Source organism: Plectropomus leopardus, chromosome 3 (genome assembly GCF_026936395.1).
Source record: "Plectropomus leopardus strain MGB_pleo_1.0 chromosome 3, ASM2693639v1, whole genome shotgun sequence".
Lineage (NCBI taxonomy): Eukaryota > Metazoa > Chordata > Actinopteri > Perciformes > Serranidae > Plectropomus > Plectropomus leopardus.
Genome location: NC_142178.1, coordinates 4,536,051 through 4,562,725, shown reverse-complemented (window position 1 = coordinate 4,562,725; position 26,675 = coordinate 4,536,051). Strand labels below are relative to the sequence as shown.

General features: G+C 40.4%; 1 protein-coding gene across 1 annotated transcript in view; it reads right to left on the bottom strand.

Moving 5' to 3' along the window:
* Positions 1-26,675, bottom strand: part of klhl5 (kelch-like family member 5) — a 47,716-nt gene that overhangs the window by 12,214 nt on the left and 8,827 nt on the right. The window contains exons 3-9 of the mRNA XM_042484941.2: positions 15,997-16,133; positions 14,256-14,452; positions 10,656-10,868; positions 3,490-3,676; positions 1,427-1,651; positions 732-807; positions 196-282 (exon numbers count right to left, since the gene is read on the bottom strand). Coding sequence (XP_042340875.1) covers positions 196-282; positions 732-807; positions 1,427-1,651; positions 3,490-3,676; positions 10,656-10,868; positions 14,256-14,452; positions 15,997-16,133 — 1,122 coding nt within the window. The remainder of the gene's footprint in view (positions 1-195; positions 283-731; positions 808-1,426; positions 1,652-3,489; positions 3,677-10,655; positions 10,869-14,255; positions 14,453-15,996; positions 16,134-26,675) is intronic.

The window sequence follows — 26,675 nt, the reverse complement described above, 5'->3', positions numbered from 1 at the left end:
CCACAAATCAATAGGTGGGCTACTTCCATTATTTTATACAGTGCATGAACAATCCACAGAGAAGCTTGGACTTCATTTACTGCTCAGGGTGCCAAAGCAAATAGTGATTTGTTGCTATAATAATGCTCTAATTGTGGAATCTTTAACTTGGATATATGTAGATGTGTGTAGCGATATCTAAATGGATTTACTTACTTGCCATTGAGAACAGCTACTCCCACTGTGCTTCTGGGTGTAGCCATACTTGCAACAAAGCTCCACTGGCGAGCTTGGGGGTCCCACCTAGTAAAAAAAAATTAAAAAACTTTTCAGATCTGCACATAATAATACAGGGCTAATCTGAATTTTGAGAAATGTTTCAACAAGTGATGAAACTGACAGCCCAGTTAAGAGATTGTATATTCACAGCCCTACATCTCTCAGCAGTAACATCTCTCTCCAAAGACAGCTCTTGAGTTATTCTAAATAATACAATGATGCTGTCAAAAGTTTGTATTTTAATTATTTTCAACTGAAGAAATAGTCCCCATGAACAGTCATGAATCTGTCAACTCATTGTACTAGCATGGAGATAGGAATATCACAAAACCTGGCTAAATTAAAAAAAAAAAAACCCTCTGCATAGCTAGATAAGATGTACATGAGAAAATGCATTTATTTTTTGTAATGTGTGTGAACTGATCCTTTAAGTGAATTATACATGGAAACATCTGTGTGAAGTATCCTCTTACCTTTCCACTGTGCTGAGGTAGCTCCAGCCATCATGTCCTCCTACTGCGTACATGGGCCCCTCTAGAACAGCTACACCTGCGATACACAACACGATGTGCATGATTGAATCATGGCAACTTACCAAAACACTGTTGGCTGGACAAGCTCATAAAACCACACAGGTTTGGCACACGAGTGTGAGTTTTTACTATGTGTGCATTGTGCAGCTACACCCTGGACATCAGGCGTGCAGAGTTAGCAGCATGTTGACACCTCTGCACTCGAGGGATTTATCTGGCAGAACATCTGTGGTGCCAGATGTGTGTGGATCCCTTCACTCACACACACACACACACACACACGCAAATACACGCAAACATTTATAAAAACACTGGAGCACTGGAGCACCAGCATAGCACGCCTTATCGAATATTGTCATTGTAATAGTGGGCTTGCACAGTGAGTGGGGAGACTGTCCTAAAAACAAGGTGCACAAGTTCAGACTGCTGGAGTACTCTTGAGCATGACACCGGATCACTTACTGTTGAGGCACTGTTGTGTAGCTTAAACCGACCTTTGAGCTCTCTCTGTTAGAAGCCAAGACATTTTATTTTTAGGATCACCATACTCAAAATTGCTGCCCTAATTGACCTTTCTGAGCTCGCATCAGCTTCCCCTGTACTTGTATCACATTCTTATTCAATCACAGGCTCACCTAAGCCATGCCTGTGTGTGGACATGGGAGGCATGACGCTCCACGTCTTGCTGTGCGGGTTGTAACACTCCACAGTGTTGAGGGTCTTCAGTCCATCGCGGCCGCCAACCACATAGAGACGGCCATCAAGGACAGCTACGCCAAACTGCAGTCTCCGTCCGCTCATGGTGGCTACCTGCCTCCATGTGTCCCGCCGCAGACAGTACTGCTCGATACTGGTAGCACCTGCAGAAAACAGCAAAACATGTCAAATTAACCCGTGGCCCCTGATGTGCCCTAATTTTGGGCATCTGATGAACCAGACCAGGAAACACCCTCTTGAGACATCAGGTCAAGGTAGGAGTATACCACTTTCATTTACTCCTCTTTTAACCCCTTGAATTTTGGGCAAATTGTCTTGATTTCTTTCAAAAACACGGGAAAAAGGCAGTGAACAACTTAAAAAGAAATTACACAGAATTTAGCAGAAAAAAAAAAAAGTCAAAAATACCAGAAAATTACATGAAAATTAGCAAAAATAAAACAAAGCAAACACAAAAAAACAAGAAAATTTATTTTTCTAATGAAATGTAATTATTTAAAATTAGCAACTATTATCATTTTAAGTTCTCTGAAAGAAAGATTACACAGCATTTTTAAAAATAAAAATAATTTTCTGAATTGTGAATCTAAATGTCTTGCACTTTGTGGTACATTTGCTTAAAAATTCAAACCAATCATATGTCAAAACAGCTGCTGATTTATTTGATTTTGTTGACTGACCTATTGATTATTGGTTGCAGCTTCATGCCAGATGCTGACCACAAAATGGCAATGTTCCCAGTTTGAGTTTGGCAGAGACCCTTTTTTTCCTGGCTGCTCTCTGAGTATTCATGTGGATGCAACTTGACACACAACACCCACCCACCATTCCAGACTAGGTACACCTCCTCATGGCAATGGCACCTCCCTATGGCAGTGGCCCCTAAAGCAGTATGATAAACCATGCCACACTCCAAGATCGCTCAAGACTCGAGGAATGTGTTTAAGACTTCAAGGTTTCTATCTGGCCTCCAAATTCTCCAGATCCAAACCTGATCAAGCATCCATGGGACGTGCCGGTACCTCAGACATCCTGCACTCATGCCTCCACAGTTCATGCTTCAATCCAGGGTGGTGCTTTGGACTTGGTGAGTCATGGACACAGGACCTCTGGTGATGTCCTGTAGTGTCTGGTACCAGGGCATTGGCAGCAGACCCTTTGAGTCCGATTGGTTTGCGAGACAGCACACCTGCACATCCAACAAATGCCAGACAGAGGTCTCGGGCCATTCCTGAGCAGTTTTCACGGAGTGGGGAGGCACATTGTACTGCTGGGGGGGTACTTATTCAGTAACTATATTTGTTTTGGTGGAGTGCATCAAGTCATGTCCACATGAATGCCAGCACCCAGGTTTCCCAGCAGAGCATTGGACAAAGCGATCAATGTCATTTACTTTACCTGTCAATGTCTCAATGGGCGGGTTTCCATTACAGATTTGTGCAAAACTTAAGCGATATTTTCAAAATGTCAACAAAACACAATTGTGAGATGACTGCGTTTCCACTGAGTGATGTTATGCAATTTCTCCTCTGGCAATAACATTCTAAGAAACATGGATGTTCAAAACATTAGCCGCCTTATTTCTATTGCAGCCACCGCACTAGCCGTCATTATTTCCAATCCAAGGCGATGTAGGCGTGCTATGCGAGCGATAATTTAAAGGCAAGGCCCTTATACATGGAAGCAGCCATGTATGAGGTGATAGTCCACAATTTCACGGAGGAATTGTGGATTAAAAACTTCCTGATGTTTTGAAGACTTATGCATTGCAGTAACACCTCTTTCTGTGCCTGCTGCATCATGCCACCTATGAAAGCCAAAAAAGTGCTCACATTACAGTTTTGCGTAATATGGCTTTTTTAAACTGCCTGAGATACCACCTCATGTGAGCGTAAAAACTTTTGTTGCAATAAATGGGAGTTTTCGGCGTATATACATATATACTGAATATAATGTCAGGTTGTATAAGTGGCTGTTCTACCTTTGGTAGCGTCCATGCCCCCTACAGCGAACATGGCCCCAACAGTGGCCTTGCGAGGCCGTGTGCGAGGACTCTGAAGCAGGGGCCGACGCTGGGGCAAGAGGTGATACTTCATCCCTTCCATCAGCAGCCGCTGGCACTCCATACTGTCCCTGAGCAGAGGGTTGGACTCCAGGTCTGCCAAGAACTACACACACAAAAAATACCCAAAACACAAACACGTCATGTGGAAACCCTTTCAAAAAGTAGTTAGGCAAATGCAGAGCATGTGTGTACAGCATGTGTGGGCAAGAGTGGGTCACGATGTTATCACTGATTGTGGAGGTCTAAGGATCGAAAGGAAGCTGTTCTCTCATTGATTGAGAGATTAGATCAGACCAGCAGCCATTAGTGTTCACACACACACACACACACACACACACACGCCCGCCCGCTTACAGTCATCATCTGACACACTAGAGGACTAATCTGTCCTCAGCATCTCATCAGCTCTCTAGTCCATACCCTCTAACCTCATCTATGATAACACACACAGACACACACAGACACACACAGACACACACACACAGAGAAAGCCAAGGGCTGCAGCACGAAGCACTTCAATCCACCAGTCTGTTCCTTAAAATACATCCACAGGAAATCACTGCCTGGGAGCGAGGCAGGGTGGTGCGAAGCAAGTTTTCCCTGAAGGCAAGAATTACATGATTTACATTTAGATAGGTGTGTGTTTGCGTGTGTGTGTATGTGTGTTAACAGATGTGAAAGCAGCAGAGGTTCAAGAGGAGTCAGATTTTTTATAAAAGTCATTTGAAGTTTTCAGACTGTGCGTATACCTGCGTGTGTGTGTGTGTGTGTGTGTGTGTGTGTGTGTTGGCTGAAGATAAGTCAGTGGGGATGCTCCGACATGGCTGCTGAGATTTAATCACAGAGAACAAGAATAATAAAGGACATCTGATAAAAAGAGGGGAGGAAAAGCAAAATCTTTTTTTTTTTACTGCCCTCTTTCTTCCCCTCTGCATTGTCTGCCACCACAAAAAGGAAGATTCGGCCCAAATAATTCAATTTGGTGGCTGAATATGAAATCAATTTTCCCAGCCAGACGTGGAGTGTAAAGCAGGCATGGTAAATGGATAAGCAGCTTACACGCCAGGGTGAACCCATGCTTCCATTGCACACAATCACAGAGGGACAAATTAGGGCGAACCCTATTTCGGCATTCTTTTGTGTGTGTGTGTGTGTGTGTGTGTGTGTGTATCTGTGTGTGAGAGAGATAAAGAAGGACAGAGATAGAAAACGGTGTTTGTCCTCTCCTTCGCTATTTATCCATCACACAGTGAAGGATTGAGTGTGGAGGGCGAGATAAGACTGAATCCTGCAGAGGCCCCACCTTCTCCTCTCTGTCCTCTCTTTACCTCACAGTGGGAAGTGAGAAAGTAGTGCTCCCTCCCTCTCTGTTACACCATGAACTATGTCCATTTGTTACAAAAGCACATTTTTTATGCTTTACTCCCTTCTCATATCTGTTGAAAGACATACTTGTACTCAAAGCTGAAACTATTAGTCAATTAATTGATCAGCTGATTGACAGACATTTTATGAGCAAATATTTTGATAGAAATTAAATCAATTGAGTCATTTTAAGTGGATGGCATTGTTGGAGTGTCAGTTGCTTACATTCATGAAACATGATGACTTTTTGGGGCTGTTTACACGGTAACTGTTCTTGCATGAAACTCTGCAGTTTGGCCTTTTGTTCACACGGCAACTGTGTTTTAGGGCCTGAAAACATAAACTTTTAAAAGCGGGTTTTAGAGTGTAATTTAAAAAAAAACCAAAAACACAAGCCCTTCTGTTACTGTGTAAACTGGCAATGCAGGGATCCTGTGAGAACGGTGACATCACTGAGTGGTGCTCCTCCCTGGTGTGTTATCACAAAGGCATGCATACTACAGCGTTTTCGGTTGTTTTCGGGGATCCCTCTACACGAGGAATGTTCTCACAATGTTATATGAATGCAGATTTTTTTTTTAAATGCAAAGGAAAGACTTTTCTGTTTTTAGTAGGGCCTTTCTTGTCTAAACATGGCCTCTTGTCTAAGTCACCTCATTTTTCATGATTAGGGTTCACATGTGTGAAGTAATGGTTGGACCGCCATGAATTTGGGTTCAGATACCCATGAAACATAGAGAATGATGCGTATTAACTTTGGTGATCCTGACTTTTTGACTCTGTCCCCATCAGCCTCAGCTGTACTTCATGTTTAGTGCTAATTTGCAAATGTTTTTTAGCACGCCAAACTAACTCATTGACATTGTGCGCAAGTTAACATGAGTGTAGACTCTTAGTTTGGTTTGAGCAAAAACACAAAGAATTCACTGGTTCCAGACAGTGTTTGTTTGTCAACAAAAGTTTTGACAATAAGTATTTACTGACATCTTATTTAATGACCTTGATGTTGACATAAATCAAAGAAAAAAACAGCGACAACAAAAACCGGGAAATTTTTGTTCATTATGCCTCAAAGATATGTAGAAGACAGATTCCTCCACAGTTGCTCTTTGTGAGGTTTCTACCTTTTTTCCATTAAAGAGTGTTTCCCTTATCTGCTGTGAGGCTTCGAGGACAGAGGGATGCTGAATGTTGCAATGCCCTCTGAGGCAAATTGCGATTTGTGATATCGAGCCTTACAAATAAAACTGAATTGAATGAACAAGATGAAGTAGTTGTCTCTGTTTGAGAAGACAGCCTTATGCTGTTAACACACTGTTGAATTGAACAGAGTGGAACCAGCTTACAGTGAACATCTACTCCTAAAAGATGATTTATGATTTCTTACCACTCAAAAACAGACACTAACAAATTTGGGTAACATTTGACTTATTTGGTATAAATTTGACTACTGACTGAAATATGATACCTAAAACCTCAGCGATATCAATAATGTAAAGCAGTAGTGATATAAATAAATGTAGGCGTTCATTTTTACATGATATTAAAGAAGAAGTCAAAAACACATTATTAGCCTTGATGACTCAACATTCAGGGTACGCTCGTGCCTTTCTGTGGAATTTTTATTGTCAGGATCAACTAAAACTAAATGGAATTCCACTAACCGAATCTCAACCCCCCAAAAAAGGACTAATATGTGATTTTCAACCGACTATAACTTTTAGCAAGCGACTAAGACTACAACATTTGAAATTCTTGTTAAAATGAACACTGGTTCCAGCCCAGATGAGAAAATTTGCTGCTTTTGTTTGTCTTCTATGTTAGCAAACTGAATATATCTGGGTTTTAAAATTTTTGTCACAAAGGTGAGCAAAAAGAAGCAAGACCTGATAGTTTGTTTTTGTGTTTTGTTTTTTTTAAATGCAATTGTATTCGTAATTGAAAACATTATCAGGTAATTTTAAGACCAATGATTAATCGCTAAAAACAAAAAATCAGCTCTAGGGCTGGGCAATGTATCAATATTACATCGATAACGTGATATGAGACTAAATGTCATCTGAGATTTTGGATATTGTAATATCATAAGTTGTCTGTTCTTGGTTTTAAAGGCTGTATTACAGTAAAGTGATGTAGTTTTCTGAACTCATCAGACTGTTTGGCTGTTCATTAAAAATCTCATTGACTTAATATTTTTGCAATAGCACCAAAAGTCAATCCTACAATATTGTCACAATATCAACATATTTGGATTTTTTTCACATATTGTCCAGCTCTACTTCATCAGATTAATTAACGATTGTTATTAACGAAGACACAACACGCACCTCGGTTTGGTTCACAATGTCAGATTAACAGCGCACACATGCTCCTCTGAGAAGATTAGACCAGGTGTATTTCTGTGTTTGTGTGTGTATGTGTGCGTATGTGTTGAAGGGATTAAAGGTATTAATTTGGTGTACTGACATCCTCTTGATGAGGAATGGCACAGCGGTCTGGATAGAGAGCTGACTAATTGGTTGATGAATATCGATCGGTTGTCTGTGTGAGGTTTTTACATCGTTTTATTGGGATGTCTCAGCTCATGACGTTGCTGAATGTTGATTTATTCATCAGTTTAGCAGTTTGGTGGCGGTGGTGATATACTGTTAAAGGTTGAACAAACACTCAGCTCTCTCTGCTCTGCTGCTTTCTACTGCTTTACCTTTCCCCCATCCATCTTGCTGCCTGATTACATGTTACAGCTACTTGTGATTTCAGCTGACCAGGGCAAAGTCGTATATCTCAGGTGTTCATACTGTGAACCGCATAAGTGCAAACCCGGGAGATGTATAGACGCTGGCAGAGAAGATGAAAAGAAGAAGGGGGGGCCCACAAGGGGAGTTTTATCTACCCAGTTTCTTTATATATAGGGAGGGAAATGACTGATAAGGGAGATGAAGAGAACAGATAATTTAGCTGCAGTTAAGAGCGATATCACACTTAATTAAGGTTTAAAACGGGTGTGTGTGTGCATCCAACGCCCTAGGCACTAACTGAGGTTCTGCCTGGCATATAAACTTCACAGCAGTACCAGTCAAGATACTTTGCTGCACAAGATGGTAAGAGGATAGAGGAGGAGGTACATGCACACACGCAGACACAAATACAGACACGCACACAAACAAGAAACACAAACACACACGTGACAGAGTAATGATTGTTATCTACTGTTAATGGTTATTGTTCCTGTAATTGCCTAAAGAGGATAGAGAGTGAGAGACAGACTGGAGCCAGGCGAAGCGAGCAAAGAAGGGAGGGGGAAAGAGAGCAAGAGACCAATTTGTCCATAGAAGAAGACCAGCAAAGGACTACTAATACAAACTCTTGCCTCATACTTTGTTGTAATTGATAATAAGACACTGACAACTTTGACAAAGCTCCTTCAATATGTTCTTGTATTAGTCTGTGTAATAAGTCTTTTCTTTGCTTCTCAGAAACATACAGATTCATTATTAACGATTTAACTGATTTAAGAGTGAGAGAGAAGAGACAGCAGAGATGAGACATAGGAAAAGATTAAGAGACAGAGAGAGGCATCTGATCATGTAGTGACACTGACAGATATAAAACTCTTTGACAACATTCTACTATTTTATTATGATTATTAATAACAGGGATGTCACAAAACAATATTCCAAATCAGTATCAGTGCCAATACTAACCTTATGAGGGTTTCCCACACATCTATTTGCTTGTGACGGCTGCCAAGATATCAGCATTTGCTGCCACGTATTCATTTTCTATTTTTGGAGATGGACAGCTCAGTCAGAGTACTGTTGGAATTTATATATCGTTCAGCTATAAGAAACACAACACTCTTAGAGAGCAAAGCGCACTCTGGGCACAGACGGACCAGCAGCTGCACCAAGAATGAAACTTCATTCATTAATTCATAGAATGTTCTATTTATTAGAGCACCAGCACTCTCATTTTAGTGTTGTCCATTATATTTAGATGAAACTGGATTTGTTCCCATGGAAACCATGCACTCTGCAGTCCAGCACTGGGTCTAAAAGTTTGCTTTCACTTGCCTCTTCAGCAGCTGATCCTCTAATCTTATGCCTGGGCCACACTGCCTGTGTGAGCAGCGTGGGAAGGCGACCTCACTAAACGGCAGCGGCTCGCATTTGTATGGTGTTCACACAGACAGTGTTACTGCTGTGGTGCTGCTGAAGAGCTGCCTGCTGCTATAAGTACTGTATTTCCACAATAAAAAGATGATACTCCATCTGTTTGTGGAGCTGTGCAAGCCCCTGCATTGTCACTACACAAACACAACACACACATGCTGCTGATGCAGGCAGTGTAGCATGGGTGTAATACATTGATTTGATCTGATCAGCTCTAATCGATCCAACCACAAACTCCTCGACTGATTAACTGTCCACACTATGATTCAAACTCAACAGACTGCTGCTAAGGAAAGTTATAAAGAGTTCTTCTGCTTTAGGGTTAGGTTATATCACCTGCTGCTAGTTTGGCACACTCTTGACGTCACTACAACTGCATTTTTTGCATTTAGTTTGGACAGATATTTTTCTTATAATTGCTGATGTGGACAAGATTGGTTTGGGGTTTTTTTTAGAATGAGGGAGGGAAAATACTGTTTTAAAAAATAACTGTCTGTGTGGACTAGGCCTCAGTTTTTAGTGCAATAGTAAAGTCTATCCCCTTGTTACTTTACAAAGAAATTGTTCCAATGAGTTTGACACAGTGAGATGTAAAGATTTCAAAACTAGACAAAAGTACTAGTGTTGGATTGAGGTATCAGAAGAGATCATTAAACATGCAATTAAAGATATTGTGGCAAGTTGGGTCAGATAAAACATGTTTAAATGGCTAACTTGATTTTGGCTCTTTGGCACTGGGAGATCTTGGACTGCTCTGATCACATCTTCGCAGAGACATGGTTAACACCTGACATCCCGGATGGACTGACCTTGTGGGGTCTATTTGGACACAAGACTCTGATTCAAGTTCAAAAAATGCACTGCAGGAATTGAACGATGCCATCTGCAGCAACATCACCGAGCAACTGGGTGGAATCTTCATAGAAGCTGCTGATTTTAATTAACTCAACCTTCAACTCCAAAGATGTAGTAGGTCAAGGATCAAGGATCAAGGAAAATGTAATTTCGTTTTTTAAACTTTGTTAAAAAAATGACCAATAAATCCACCTTCTACCTTCAAACAGTTGTTTATTTATCCAGCAGTTACAGAGTCATACTTTGTTATGTATCTGTCCATCTGATGAATGCATGTCCAATATTAACTTTCTTTAAGCTCTGTTTTTGGTCTCTACCAACTTCTGAAGGAGAAAAATCTGTCTTTTTAATTATTAAATGCTCCTTATTGTTCACTGTCTAGTCTCTAACTTTGTCTGCTGTTTATTTGGTGCAGGTAGTGGCTTAAAATGAGGCTATGACAGTAATGACAGTGACCCAAAATGGCATGTCGTGGCTGGACATCTGAAAGAGATAAAACTCACTACAAATCTCAATAAAGCTGCAGATCTGGGGAATAATTCTCTGTAGGTTTATCAGTACCAGCAATTCCTTTCACACGGTTTTCATTCAACGTTATTTGACACAATGTTATTATTAAAAATACCAATAATAGTCCCTCCTAGTAAGTCAGTTGCTGTATGTTATGTTAGAGTTCTTTGCATTTCTCACCTGTGGCTGCAGCAGTGGCAGTCGAATGTGGGCCAGCAGCAAAGGTAGCTGACGCTGTCGTGTGGCGGCATCATGACGGACCCACGTCAACAAAGAGGTTACCACGGTTTCCTCGTCTGGCACGTTTACGTCATCGGACGTGAGCAGCCTCTCCATCTCCTCCACTGGGAGCAACAGGAACTCCTGGCCTCCTACCACCTCTAAAAAGTGTTCCTGGTGGACAGAGAGATGAAATGATTATCAGAGAACAGAAAGAGAGAGTCAGATTAGTTCCAAAGGATGGATGAAAAATGCATTGCAGATCAAAAAAGGAATGGAAAAAGGAAAAAACAATAAGAAGATATGAGTGGAGAGAGGAAAGGGATCAGAGGGTTGGAGGGAGACAAGAAGAGAGAGAGAAAAAGGAAGGAAATGAGGGCTTGAGAAAGGTCAGAGGAAGATGAATAAAAAGCTGGAGGAAAAAAAGGCTCTGCATTAATAAAGGCTGGAAAGAATCCGCCGTATTAAATGAAAAGCTTGCTCTAGAAGTACAGAGCAGGGCTGTAACTAATTATCTTTTTCATTATTGACCACTTCTATTTTATTTTTATTAATTTACTCGGTTATTGGTCTGGTCTATATAATGTCACAAAACAGTTGGTGCATTCGTTTGTGTTTGTGTTTACCATGTTCATGACATCAGTCCATATGAACGACCCCCTCATGTGGTATTTACAACCTTGCAAGTGGAAATTTTCTGGAAGCTCCAAGTTCACAAGTTGTGACATGTTAGCTTTAGCTTTCAGCAACAGCGCAGGCCATGGACTCTAATTTTTCAGTGGATGGTATGTTCATATATGGTAACTTTAGTCTTATAGAGTTGGTAATGGCATTTTTATAATATATCTGAGAAAAATGTTGAATCCCAATGGTCTAATGTTTTTCCTCTGACCCTGCCTTTTCATTACCTGCATTATGTGACTCCCTAGCTTGTTAAACTGTTTGCCTTGGTGGCCTCTAGACACCGATAGCAGCATCCATGTTGCCATTGCCTAGCAGCGGTGCTCTCACAACTTAACCGATTGAACGCCAAGCATGTTGTGTACACGGTTTCCCATGTCATTACTACGAGCTCATGAGTTCCATTTGAACATAGCAGGTGACACTTTGTAAGACATAGGAGCTTCTTTCACACTGCCTGTCGAGGCAGGAATATTGTGCAAATATTCTGCCACGTTGTTCTATTTAAAAAGTAAGATCATAGAATGGGAGGGACAGAGTTGTCTCGACTTTGGTCCAGCACAGAAGGTAGTAACAGCACCGTAATGTTGTCTGTTCAGAGGGGACAGCTGGCAGGACAGGGCCGAAGACGTGACTGGTGTGACATTTTGACGGTGTACTATGTGTGTGACCCAATAAGAGAGATTTAAAAAGCAGCTAGTTGCACTTAGTCACCAACTCAAAGAAGAGTTGCATTATGCTGCTGTTGTTTGGGTCTGTGTAAAAATGCAAAGGTAGCACAAAGAAGGGACTTTGTTGCAGCTCCATCGAGCAATTTTTAGGTATAAAGGCTATAGTTAATTATACAACAGTTAGTTACAACCAAGCAATTTGATTGATCGAGAGGCATTCCATGAGTGCTGATACAGGAGTACAACATCCTTAACTTTTAAGTCTGCATGTATCACTCGGCTTCACGGCCGTTCAAAATCCGTTAATTAGTGTGGCAGTGAAAGTGGGATATGTTTTAAGAGTGGGATATGTTTATAGCATGGTGTAAGCACAGGTTCAAACAGCTAGTTGGCACATTTCACGTAGCTGTCAGGTTGACGGAGGGGAGAGAGAGAGAGAAAGGAGAGAGAGGAGTGAGGAGAGGAGGGCGAGCAAGAAAGGAAGGGGATTTTGAAGTGTGTCTTGAGCTGACTGTACATATTGGAGTTACTAAAAGTTATGAGGAAGCCCAGGAGGGGGCAGCTGTGATGGACGGGTTTCGGTAAACCGCCGTTCACTTGGAGTAAACCAGCTGTTGAAAGATGTTGCAAGGATGTGCAATGAGACAGGGACACACTCATCTGACACTATCCACAGCCTGAGACACACCGACAACGACACTGACACCGACTCCAACACACAAACACACACACTCTCTGATACGGGACATGAGGTGAAGGAGATCACAGCACTGAGAGGACACACACTGCAGCGATGATCTGTCTGATCAAACTAACTCATCTGAATCTCACAGCATCTGTTAACAGACTGATTTCACTGAAAACACAAAGATAAATGTTCATGATACTAAGCAGCTGCTCTGTGCAGAACATGAAGACTGAGCTAACACAGATTAGCAAACAGCGTGCAGGAAAAAGTTTATGTGTTGCTAGGCAACAGCTGTAACATCCAGCGGTTGCAGAACTATTTGTGTTGGCGGTGCCAAAAAAATCATTAATTAAACAAACAAATCATAATCTGTTGTCGCTTCTTGGTATTAACAAATAAAAGATGCTAGTAGAACAGTTGTATAAAAGCAATATCACACTCGAGGTCGTGTGTTGTGCTGTATATCATCAAGGCTGTGATTATCTTCGGCACTTGGCCTGCAGCCTCGTACCAACGACTGAATCAGAGTCTTGAGCACAACATCACTCCCTCTCGTGTGATATTGCTTAATTATCTTTGAAGAAAATCCTTGCAATAGAAAGCTGGAACCAGAGAAAGTCTTCAACAATTCATCAAAATAAGATGGACCTTAATTTTCACACAATTAGCTGGATGAATCAACTATATGTTTCAGTTCTAGCAGCAACTGAATTTGGATGTGGTAGAAAAGATACTAGTGGCCAGAAAACAAACATGTCTCAGGGTTAGCCCACAGTATGCCTGCTTTTTAAATAATTAATTCATTTGTTTAGAGGGACAAAATATCTGTGGGAATAAGAAAAGGGGAAGAAATGAGTAAATGTGACCTGATTCCTACATAAAAAAACATTTAAACTTAAAAGAAAAAAAGAAAAACAGTCTAGGCTTCTCTCCACATAGCCTACTGTTTAGCTCTCACACACTGGCTGTAATAATCCTGTGAGCTGGGTATGTGTGTGAATACAGACGCATTCACACCCAGATAAAGACACCTTTATGACATAATTGCCACAGATTAAAGTTGAACAATAATCCACTTAGAGAAAGGAAGAAAGAGAGGAACAGTGACAGAGGCAGACACACAGAGGGAGGCCAGGTGAAAAAAAGGCATGTTAAGACAGCAGAGAACAAGAAAAGAGAAAGAATAATCAAGTCGATGGAGGAGCTATTTCAGTCACCATAGCAACCCTGTGCTGAAAACAGCCATTGTGGCGATAATGGTGTGTGGTTGCGTCGTGAATGAGGAACCAGTTTGTTACTAAGAATAACTGTTGGCTAGAAAATGACCAAAGTCTGACCAGGGAAAATAGATAGAGGTAGAAAGAGACAGCTGTAAAACAGAGAGGTGAAAGAAGCCGTTTTTTGCAAAATATCGGCGGTCGTCTACCTCAAACTACATAGCAGCTGTTTTATTAATTTCTCATGGTGGCTCTACAGTCTCTGGAGGTATAGAAATAAATTGGCTGTGTCATGTGTACCCACCATGGTGTAGGCGTGAGCGGCCCTCTGCAGGTCATTGCAGCCCTGAGCGTCGGCGTAGGAGCGGATACCCAGACAGTTGGAGGGGTGGAGCTGCTTCATGAGGAACGAGCAGCAGGCCTGAACCACTGAAGACAACTGCAGTAGGCACGAGGCTGACAGCAGAGACTCAATGGTGTCCTCCCTCAACTCGAGACGGCCTGGGAGATAAAGAGAGGAGTCGCAGGAGGAGGAAGACGGCGAGATGGCAAGAAAGACATTACAGAGGGACTTTAAAGTGTCTAAGATTTATTATTTAAAAGGTTTCGAGATCAAGAGTAATACTGCCTTTAGCTCAAGCAACTGGTCATGAAAGTCACTTTTTTTTTTGACTGAGACAAAAAATCTTTTTATTCGGCACGAAAAACATGATGGTGGCTGAAGATAGCTAGCCATTCACCCTCAATCAGATTTTTCTTTTTTTTACCTTAACTGAATACTTCACCACCAAAATAACGTTTGTATATCAAGTACTAATCCCATGTTAGGTTGAACTTGTGAAAAGAAAGTTTTCTCACATGCCTCCAGTGAACGAAGAACCCAAAAATGGGAGAAAATTCTTGAGTTGTAGTCATAAGCGTCCATATTTAACAACAGCAAAACCATATCAAAACATCCATTTACTCTCACACAACTCGTGCAGTATGATCAAAGCCTCATTTATCCAGTCTTTACTTCCCCAACACACAGCCCTTTTAGACTTTAGTGCTTTAAAAAATGGTTCTGATTTGACGAAGTTGCACAATCACACAGACAAACTACCAATTGAGGCAGGGTTGGACCAACAGCTCCTGTGTTTAGCCAAGTTAAATTATTGTTTTTCTCAATGGATTCTGGTTTTGAAAAGGGCATATACACATTTCACTTAGTTCAGTTTCCCTTCAGAAAGGGCTCTCTATTTGGGAAGCACTGAGCATACAACTGGATAAATGAGACTTGGATTATACTACACAAGCTGTGTGAGAGTTTGTAAAAGGAGATTTTGATATATTGACTTGAATTTATCAAGAATCAACATCACTTTTTTTTTTTAAGTCTTCTTTCACCCTGGACAAAGTTTTCTTCCAGAAATCAATCTAACATAAGATGTGTAACTGATAAAAAAAAAGGTCCTTTGGAAGGTTGAGTATTCCTTTCAATCCCAAATCAAAACCTACTACCCACCCATGCATGCATTCACTTTCCAACTGTTTTACTATTTCTGAGGAAGAGATTACAAATGTGTATACATGCAAAACAATAGCCGGATTTCAAATGTCCGTTACCGATGGAATTACCGTGGTCATCCCAAAAAAATATTAAGAACCATGTGACCCAAACTAATGCAGTAGTGTAAACCCAGATAACCCCAAACCATCAGTTTAGCTGAGACTAACATATGCATAGCATATGTTAGTCTCAGCTACATTATAGTTCCTCATATCCGAGTCTGGATTGCACATTGACTTTTAGCAATAACAATGTTATTGATAGGTTGATGGGAACAATGTGTTATTCAGCCTCTCAAACAACAATAACAACAACCTACAAACTCTCTCTGTTGCACTCAGCCAATATGTTCTTGGTGAAAATGCTAATATTGAAAAATGAATCACAAATTTATTTTTAAATCTGAGTAACTTCTTAAAAAATCATGGTATGTGATGTTTGCCTGGCAGTATGTATTAATCTACTTCTCATAATGGCCATCGGTGTGTTTGAATACCTGTGTATGCATACTGCACGAGGACCCACAATGCATCAGGGTCCACTCCCTCCATCTTCACCTCGTCCTGCTTGGCCTCCCTCACATCGCTGGTAAACATTGCTGCAAAGTAGTCCGACACAGATGAGAGGACCAATCTGTGAGGGGAGAGAGTGTCAGGCATCAGTCAGAGAGGACGGGCAGCTGTTATGGAGGAACGGAGTGCTGTGACCTTGCTGACAGGGAAAAGATGCAGAACAGAGAGGCCTGGGAATGATGACACAGCAAAAATGATGCACGACATTATCATCCCGTAAATACATCACAGTGTAGATACACATGGGAGTCACATTAAAGGCATCAGTATGCTCCAACTGAAGTGCTTGTTGAAAGATTAAATCATGTCTGAAACCACCTTCCCTCACACCTCTGAGCATCAGAACTGGAGTCATGCCCACTTCACGCAATGATTGGCCAGCTGTGTAGAGGTGAGAATGTAAGCAGGTCTTGAATTTTCCTTTTATACCTTTTTTCTTCTAAAGTTAGGGGGTGGATGCAGTTTTTTTTAAACGCAGAAAAGCCTGACAAAACATAGGTGATCTGTTTTTTTTTTCTGTTGTCACCAGGTCAATGTCTGTGACGTTGAATGTAATGCACCAAGAAAAAGCATACTTGCCTGCAGCAAAGTGGCATACATGGCTCTGCTCTACTGGCAAAGGTAAAGGAGTCTATAGTCTATTTTTAGCATATTTTGATACATATTCCTTTGTTCTGAAGCTGCTGATTGACAGAATTTTGCATATTCAATTTACTATAATATTCATCATATTTAACATGACTACAATAAATATTCATTAATTTTTCAGTAAACTGTATTCTGCTCAGGGTGGAAAACCACCTGAAGCAACATTTTACATGAGGTAGGCTACTCACTGTTAAAAGTTTTTCCTAAAAGCTGTCAGCTCTTAGCCTTCACAAGTGCATCAAGGTTTGGTATTGGGTGCCATTAGGCAAAGTCATTCCATTAGCTGGACTGGGCCTTTTGGCGGGCCAGTTCTGGTCTGCGGTCTGAATGTTTGAAACCCCTGGTTTATGGAAAGTCTATGGCTGCTTGACTTAACATCCCAACAGATTTTCATTTTCTACTGTGACCAACTCACAATCACCTAAAAATGTAAAGTCTGCACCACCAATTAGGGAGGGGGGCGCCTTTGAACTGTAGGCTTATGAGGTGGGAGTGGAGCATTATAAGTGTTGTGAGCTGGAGAGTATACCAAAGGTGTCAAATTTCAAGCTAAAATAAGTAACCACAACAGGCAAGTTAGACCAAGAGAAACATCTTGTCACGTAGGTCTGTGGGTTTTAGAGTATAACACTGTGGACTTCACACATTCTGCTGGAGGAAACACCGACAGTTTCCACTCATTTATACAAGACTGAGTTTTATTTTTACTTACCTAACTGCTACTTTACATTGCTTGATAGAAATAGATTGAGACTTTCAGACCTGTTAATGTTTTTGGCAACATTTTAACGAGTCAGTTTTATACCTGAATAATCACCAACCTTTTATCTCTCCGAACAATTATCAGAGAGCAAGTGTGCTGAAAAAGAGAAGGTAAATGGACTTGAATTATTACTGCGATAAACAGAGAAATGTATGTATGGGCCCCAGACAGGATTAAAATCACTCATTAATGCATGTTATATTAAAATTCCCTGATTTCTCCTGGAAAAATCAATCCCCTCCAAATAGTACTATCACTCCTCTCTCTGAAGGGACGTGATTAGAGGTAGAAGAAAAAAAAAAACTGTGCAAACAATAGGCTGGCATGAGCCTGAGGCATCTCCAGATGTTTGTACATAGCGAGCATATTGAGGATAAAGAGCTCAGATGTTTAAACGCTTGATAGTCAAACTGCGATGGAACAAGCTTTCCCTCAACAGCAGCTAATATCTAATATACATTTTAATAACATTTGGGAGACTGATTTAAACTGACTTATTTACTTAGGATTACCTATCTTTGAAGCCAGAGCCACATTAGAAAATAAATGATGTGAAACTAAACTGATATTTGTGAAAAAATATTGAAGACTTGTGCATACACAGATGCCTTAAGGGCCCAGAGCTTCCCTCAGAATAACACACTTAAACAATGCGTTTACACACCTCTTGGCTTTTTACAAGGTTGCTATCTGAAGCAAATGATTGTCTTAGAATACTGAGAATCTGATAAATTTTACAGTTGACAAGGTGAGGCAAAAGGGCAAGACAAAATATCAAATGGCCATGCTGCCTGAAGGTCAGTTCTGTACTGTGGTTTCACTTATACAGTCTATATAAACTATGTTTCCTCATTACCTCCATCAAGGAGGCTATGTTTTCGTTTTTTAATTTGTTGGTTTGTCAGCAGGATTATGAAAAAAAAAGCTACTGGCACGATTTTCATGAAACTTGGTAGAAGGGTCTAGAATGGACCAAGGAAGAACCAGTTTTGGAGCGGATCCAAATTACAGGATGAATGCACAACTCATTTATTACTTCTTTTTTTGCCATTGTGAGATAGGGCATTTGGCCTTGGGGGAAATCTGCATTTTCCAAGTGCCCAGAGTGCCCTTTAAGTTTCATGCTGTCACTCTCTACAGATGTTTTTGGTGCCTGACTTTCCCATGTAGAAAGTAGAACCACAGTCTCACAGTAGTATGCCTCTGCAAACCAGTCAAGCCAGAATGACAGTTTACATCTATGTCTGTCCAGACTTATGAGTAGCCATGACAATGCTTTAAATATGGATGTTGTTGCAAAGAAGCTACAAATCTTAAATGTGAATGCTTTACACACATCTATGATCTATACAATCAGCAACATCTCAAGGCAGGCACCCAAGACTAGTGTCACCATTTCAGTATCTGAACAAATGTCTCCCCTTCTGTTCCTGAGATATGACAAAGAGCAGAAAAGTCTTGTTTTTTTTCAGAATGTTATTATGTCACAGTGAAGTTGACCTTTGACCTTTTGGATATAAAATGTCATCACTTCATGATTTTATCCTAATAATTATTTGTCTGAAATGTTGACAGTGACATTGAACTTTGACCACAAAAGTCCAATTAGTTCCAAGTTGAGTCCAAATGGAAGTTTGTGCCATCTTATAAGAAACTCCCTCAAGGTGTTCTTGAGAGAGCGTGTTCACTAGAATGAGAGAAACACAGGCACAAGATCACAGCAACCTTGACCTTTGACCCCAAAAATGTAAACAGTTGACTCTTGAGTTCAAGTGAACATTTGTGCCAAATTTGAAGAAATCCCCTCAAGGTGTTATTGAGATATAGAGTTCCAAGAGAATAAGACAGACAAGTTCACAGTGACTTTGACCTTTGACTGCCAAATTCTCATCACTTCATCCTTGAGTCTAAGTAGACATTGGTGCCAAATCTGGAGAAATTCCTGGTAGTTGTTTTTTATGTAAATGTAATGTAATGTAATGTAATGTAATGTACGTTTATAAGAATGGGATGGACAGAATGGACGATCCGAAAACATGATGCCTCCAGCCATGGCATAAAAATTATTTTTGTGTTCTCTACGTCTTTCCATTTTTTACATGGCTTGGTATTTCAAAAACCAAAAAATTGTTTAAGTGCGCGCACAAAACAATATAAAAGAAAACACAACCCCAGCCAGATCAAGTACTGACATGCACTATAAAAGATATGCCAATTCCTGCAGTGGCAGAGGAAATTATTCAATTCACTGCATGTGTCAATCAGTGCAGCTGAGCTCATGAGAAAGAGAGAAAGAAAGAGACGGGAATATGCTTAATGCAAGGTCAATGCAAAATTTAAAATCGAGAGAGTCTGAGAGAGAAGATATGTGGCATACCCGGGAGCAAGCCAGGGGAAGGACGCAAAGGAATTATTATAAGGTCATTTGTAAAAAAGACAGTTAATTAATTCCCAGCCGCAACAATCCATTACCCTTTCATGTCACTGTGAAGTTTAACACACACACACACACACAGACACACACAGTCTGACATCAAGGTATTAAAAAAGAGCCAGTTAGTGCTTGTTATTGAACTATTTTGTGAGCAGTACTTTTCCGTCTTTGCTCTTGGAGATGTCTTTGTAAACGAGGCCCTGACAGTTAAAAATGGTTATATGTGTGTTCTACATTTTCTGCTGATTATCTGCTCCCACTGATGGGTGTTCATCGTGATTTCATGGCAAAAAGATGTGTGTGTGTGTGTGTGTGTGTGTGTGTGTGTGTGTGTGTGTGTGTGTGTGTGTGTGTGATGCACATGTGTAAATTCTCATTACTGAGTGTGACACTGTGACCATGACAGATAGCCTGCCCTGAAGCAGAGAGCAGTGTGTGTGTGTGTGTGTGTATGTGTGTTTTACAGACTAAAGATGTCAAAGTACACTATAGTCAGCAGGAAGTTGCTCTGCCAGTATCCCAGCTGGGTATCTCTTTCTTATCGCCCGCTCTCTGACACACACTCACACACAGACACACAGACACACAGACACACACACACGCAGTATTTTTACTCCTAAATTTTTCATGTGGGTCTCTGTCTGACTCGCTGTGAGCGACACAGGCTATATACAGTACCTGGTTATTTACAAAAATGCACCTAGCAGAAGACAGAGACATGGCAGGCGGTGTGTCAGTCAGTAATGGAAAGAGCACAGAGAAGACAAAATGCCAGAGTGAAGAGAGCAGGAAACAGACGAGTTGGACTCAGGAAAGGAGGGCATGCTGGAAACTGAACACTGTGTCTGTTTGTGTTTGAGTGTGGATGTGCTGCTCGCTGCAGAAACACAGCAATGGAAAACAACAGGAGAGACTTCCTCAACTATTAGCTCTTTTCTACATACATATTTAAAAATATAGTTAATTGAGAAGTACCTTTTTTTGTAATGCTAATGGTGTGGCTCTGGGGACGGCAATATGCCAATCGCTTCTGTCCAGACTAAAATATCTCAATAATATTGGAGGGATTGGCATGAAATTTCCAACAACCATTCAAGTTTCCCAGAGGATGTGCCCCAATGACTTTGGTGACCCCCTGACTTTTGCTTTAACACCACCAGTGAGCAAAGTTTCCATTATTCAGTGAAATCTCTCAACAAATATTGTATGGATTACCATGCACCCCTCAGCAATGGGAAACTTTTTTCACTTCCTGTCACCGTGGCAGGCAAGTTTTGTTTTTCTAAGTAAGGGATATCATTTAAATCATTAATTCTTGTAGAGAATGATGCCATTCAATATTTTATATATTTACACAAAAGACTACATGCATGGTAATGTCCAGTGTTCGAATTACATTTTGGTTTTTAGGAGAGCCCTATTTTTTTGTGTTTGGGAGGTGCTAAAGCACTGTACATATGCAAGCGCATACACAAGCACGCCTGCCTTCATTCAAATTTTGGAGCTTCACAACTTTACTGCTAGTTTCTCGTATATTATCTTATCCGAACACCAACAACTGTCTGCTTTGAGCATGTCCAGCATCGCTCTCTCTCCTTCTCTCATCCACCCACACTACACACGTGGACAAAATTGTTGGTACCCTTTGGTTAATGAAAGAAAAACTCACAATGGTCACAGAAATAACTTGAATCTGGCAAAAGTAATAATAAATAAAAATTCTATGAAATTTAACCAATGAAAGTCAGACATTGCTTTTCAACCATGCTTCAACAAAATTATTTAAAAAAATAAAATCATGAAACAGGCCTGGACAAAAATGATGGTACCCTTAACTTAATATTTTGTTGCACAACCTTTTGAGGCAATCACTGCAATCAAACGATTCCTGTAACTGTCAGTGAGACTTCTGCACCTCTCAGCAGGTATTTTGGTCCACTCCTCATGAGCAAACTGCTCCAGTTGTCTCAGGTTTGAAGGGTGCCTTTTCCAGACGACATGTTTCAGCTCCTTCCAAAGATGCTCAATAGGATTTAGGTCAGGGCTCATAGAAGGCCACTTTAGAATAGTCCAATGTTTTCCTCTTAGCCATTCTTGGGTGTTTTTAGCTGTGTGTTGTGTGTTTTGGGTCATTGTCCTGTTGCAAGACCCATGACCTGCGACTGAGACCAAGCTTTCTGACACTGGCCAGCACATTTCTCTCTAGAATCCCTTGATAGTTTTGAGATTTCATTGTACCCTGCACAGATTCAAGACACCCTTTGCCAGATGCAGCAAAGCAGCCCCAGAACATAACAGAGCCTCCTCCATGTTTCACAGTAGGGACAGTGTTCTTTTCTTGATATGCTTCATTTTTGCGTCTGTGAACATAGAGCTGATGTGTCTTGGCAAAAAGTTCAATTTTTGTCTCATCTGTCCATAGGACATTCTCCCAGAAGCTTTGTGGCTTGTCAACATGTAGTTTGGCAAATTCCAGTCTGGCTTTTTTATGATTTGTTTTCAACAATGGTGTCCTCCTTGTTCGTCTCCCATTAGGTCCACTTTGGCTCAAACAACGACGGATGGTGCAATCTGACACTGATGTTCCTTGAGCTTGAAGTTCACCTTTAATCTTTTTAGAAGTTTTTCTGGGCTCTTTTGTTACCATTTGTATTATCCGTCTCTTTGATTTGTCATCAATTTTCCTCCTGCGGCCACGTCCAGGGAGGTTGGCTACAGTCCCATGGATCTTAAATTTCTGAATAATATGTGCAACTGTAGTCACAGGAACATCAAGCTGCGTGGAGATGGTCTTATAGCCTTTACCTTTAACATGCTTGTCTATAATTTTCTTTCTAATCTCCTGAGACAACTCTTTCCTTTGCTTCCTCTGGTCCATGTTGAGTGTGGTACACACCATGTCACCAAACAGCACAGTGACTACCTGTAGCCCTATATATAGGCCCACTGACTGATTACAAGATTGTAGACACCTGTGATGCTAATTAGTGGACACACCTTGGATTAACATGTCCATTTGGCCACATTATTTTCAGTCTTTTCTAGGGGTACCATCATTTTTGTCCAGGCCTGTTTCATGAGTTTATTTTTTTAAATAATTCTGTTGAAGCATGGTTGAAAAGCAATGTCTGACTTTCATTGGTTAAATCTCATAGAATTTTTATTTATTATTACTTTTGTCAGATTCAAGTTATTTCTGTGACCATTGTGAGTTTTTCTTTCATTAACCGAAGGGTACCAACAATTTTGTCCACGTGTGTATGTGCTGAGCTATTCCTTCATACAAATTTGATAGGCGAGGCACCTGGTGAAGCTGATGCACTAATAAGTGGGTGTCTGTATGTGTGCCAACTTTTTTATTGATGGTTATTGGTTAAAATAAGGTGAATATCCACTGTCAATCCAAACAGGTACAGCCAATATGCTTTTATATAGCAGTTGCTAACTGTGCCTTTCAGTTGAGCTTTTTCCCTGGCTGCCAAAACGGATGACGGCCTGACGACGGTGCCATTCAGGAGGGGTCTAAGTGCCATTGCTTGGCATAAATTATTGATTTGTACAATTGTCCAACTTTGTTTAAGTTTATTCCAGTTTTCCCTGTTAAAGAGATAGTTGAACCAAAGAATAAAAATTAAGTCATTTTCTCTTAACCCTTAGTTTATACTCCACAAAAAAACTGCTGGAGTTTCACAGGGAAAAGGCATTGCAACTCATCTTCCAAGAATTTAACATTAAAATAAATTAACTTATAACAATAATAACAACAACAACAACAACAATAATAATAAACCACAAAATGTCCCCATTTGCTCGTCTGAAGTAATCCAAGTGTCTTGAAGCCCCAACATGCCAAGTTGTTTTGAAAAAACATTACTGGCGCCATGTTTTTAGCCTTGTTGTAGCTTGTCACCTTTAGCTCCTATTGTGGAGGTCACGTTCATGTGACTTCATCTGACTTTCTATTGGTATGAGGGTGAGTAGATAATGACAGAGTTTTCATTTTTGGGTGAACTACCCTTTAGCTTTAATCATAACAATGTGGAAAGTATGTGTAAACGAAACTGTGTTAAACTTTGATATGCAGTATTGGGCTTTATATTGAGTTGACTTTGTTTTATGTCCAAACACATACAAAGTTAATGAAACCCCCCTCAACCTCAGCTGAACCTCAGCCAATTAGCAAATATTAGCTAAACTTAGATGGTGAACATGGTAAACATTAGATTTGCTAAACATCAACATATTGGCATTGTCATTTTGAGCATGTGCTCAAGAGTAGCTGACAATATTTTGCACCATGTTCAATATCTATAAATATGACCATGTCATGACTATTCTTTTTTTTCCCACAGAGAACAGTATTTTGGTCAGGTGGGAGGAAGCCTTTTGCAGCAGTGTTTTACATGAAGGAGCCTACTCACTGTTAAACTTGCTCCTGACATCTGTTAACCTTCAAAAGTGCATCAATACTAGGTGTGCAAAGTCTGCTGCTAGCATAGCTGTAGACTCTTTATTCGTCTTGTTGCTCTAAAAACAGACAAGGACCATAGTATGCACATAATGGGCCCTGGATGAATACCTATTGATCTACACCGGTGCACAGAAGTTTCAGAGCTAAAGGTATATTATTAACTCAAATCTGTAGAGGTAGCACTCGTACAGAGGTGTCCACTTGGGGGTACAGAAATAGCTGTGCAAGATAATATATTTGTATAGGGCACTGCCCCAGAGACAAATGGTATAATCGTGCTCTACTTTTTTAAAGTACATATAGAGCTTGAGTTTTGCTCAAAGTGCGCTGCTTGCAACAAACTCCACAAGAGATCTGCAGCACTACACGGTACAAGTGGCCTATTCAGCATGTGCTTTTGTTTGTGTGCACATGTAAGACAGAGACAGAGAGAGAGAGAAAGAAGGTGTAGCTTTTGTTCCCAGAAAAGCATTTTTATCCTACACATACAATAAATCAATTGCAAACAAAACACCCACTTTCAAACATCTTACACCCACCCTCTTGCTAGTACACACACTCAACACACATACACACAACTTCACACACACTCTTCTCACATACACCATTAGGATTCTCATACAGCAGGGTCTTTTGTTTGTCACCATCTGTGCCTGGAGGACTAAATCAAATGAGGCAGAGGAGGAAGGCAGGGAGAGAAAAGGAGGCTTTCTGCTGGTGGAGGGCTGCTCTTCTGTCTCATCCTGGTGCAGATGGACCCTGCTGCTGCACCCGTGGCCCCATGCCCGGAGAGCAACAGCGACAGAGAGACGGAGAGGGGGCCAGGAGGTGGGTGACAGGCACGTGTGTGTGAGACTGAATGTGTGATGCATGATTCAGAGGCTCAGTGTGGAACAGAGGGACTACAAAAATAAAGGGACTTTTATGAGCATGACTGTGGTTCTGCTATGTGTAAAAGACTCTTTCCAAACAATACCCTGTATGCAGTATGTGTCATTGTGTGTGTGTGTGTGTGTGTGTGTGTGTGTGTGTGTGTGTGTGTGTGTTTGTGTGTGTTGAATGAGAGTGTATGCTTCTGCATGTATGTACAAGTTAGATTTAGGGCTGCAACTAACAAGGAAGCAATTACTGTTCCAATCAATCGATTGATTGTTTTGCCCATATGAATAGTGAGAAATGACTAACTTTTCATATCACAGTCTTCAAGTTGCTAGTTTTGTCCAACCCACAGTCCAAAATGAAGATATACAATATGCATGATACGACAGAGAAATATATCAAAGAAGCTGAAACAAACAGATTTTTGGCATACATCAAATTGTATTAATTTATTAACTAATTGATTCATTGACTAACTCTTTCAGATCTAGATGGATATGTTTCCTGGCATATCTGCCTTTTTGTACATTTCAGACTGTGTTTGTGTGCATGTAAGTGTTTGTATGTTAACATTTACAATCTGTATGCTTCACAAAGTGCCAAGCAACATTAAGAAAGTGGCAGAAATTAACATTCACCCCAAAGAATTACAACATTTTTTCTATATGATATCATAGAAAACTGGCACTTTTACAATTGCATGCCTGGCTTTTATCCCAAAATAATCAGTTGTCATCTAATCTTTTATTCTTCTACTGAACTTTTTCACTCTAATAAAGATTTATCATGTATAGAGCTAAAATATGAAGCTGAATAGTTGAGAAAATAAGCTTATTACAATTTGGATAAATCAATGTATGTAATAAGTCAGTTAACAACCATAAATGGCAAACACTGAATGGTTGCAGCTCTTCTAATGCGTGGATTTGATGCTTTTCTCTGTTTTACGGAAGTTTTACAACAAGGTCCTCGGCTCGAGTGGTATGTAATTTTTCATACCATCCTGAAATATGTACGGGGTGTACTGTATATGACAGTATAAGTGTGCTACTGACGTTCAGCTTTTCAAAATAATAAATTCACAATAGAAACTTGTAAACTGTTGAGCAAAGTATTATTCTCACACCTATTTTCCTTATGAAGTGGAGAAATACAACCATACATCTTTTGAATACAACATTCTCTCGGTCACAGAAGACTGACAGGGCTAATTCATTGTAAAACAATTCATTCAAACTTGACAGAAACTAAATTAAACTCACCCAAACAGCCTTGGTTACTCTTGCTAGAAATCTAGTAAGGAAGTCCACTGTTCAAACTATCACCCGCTCCAGTTTGATTAAAATACAGTAAATCCTTAATTCACCAAGTTAGATGTAAAAAAACATGCCGTTATTCCCACAATCCT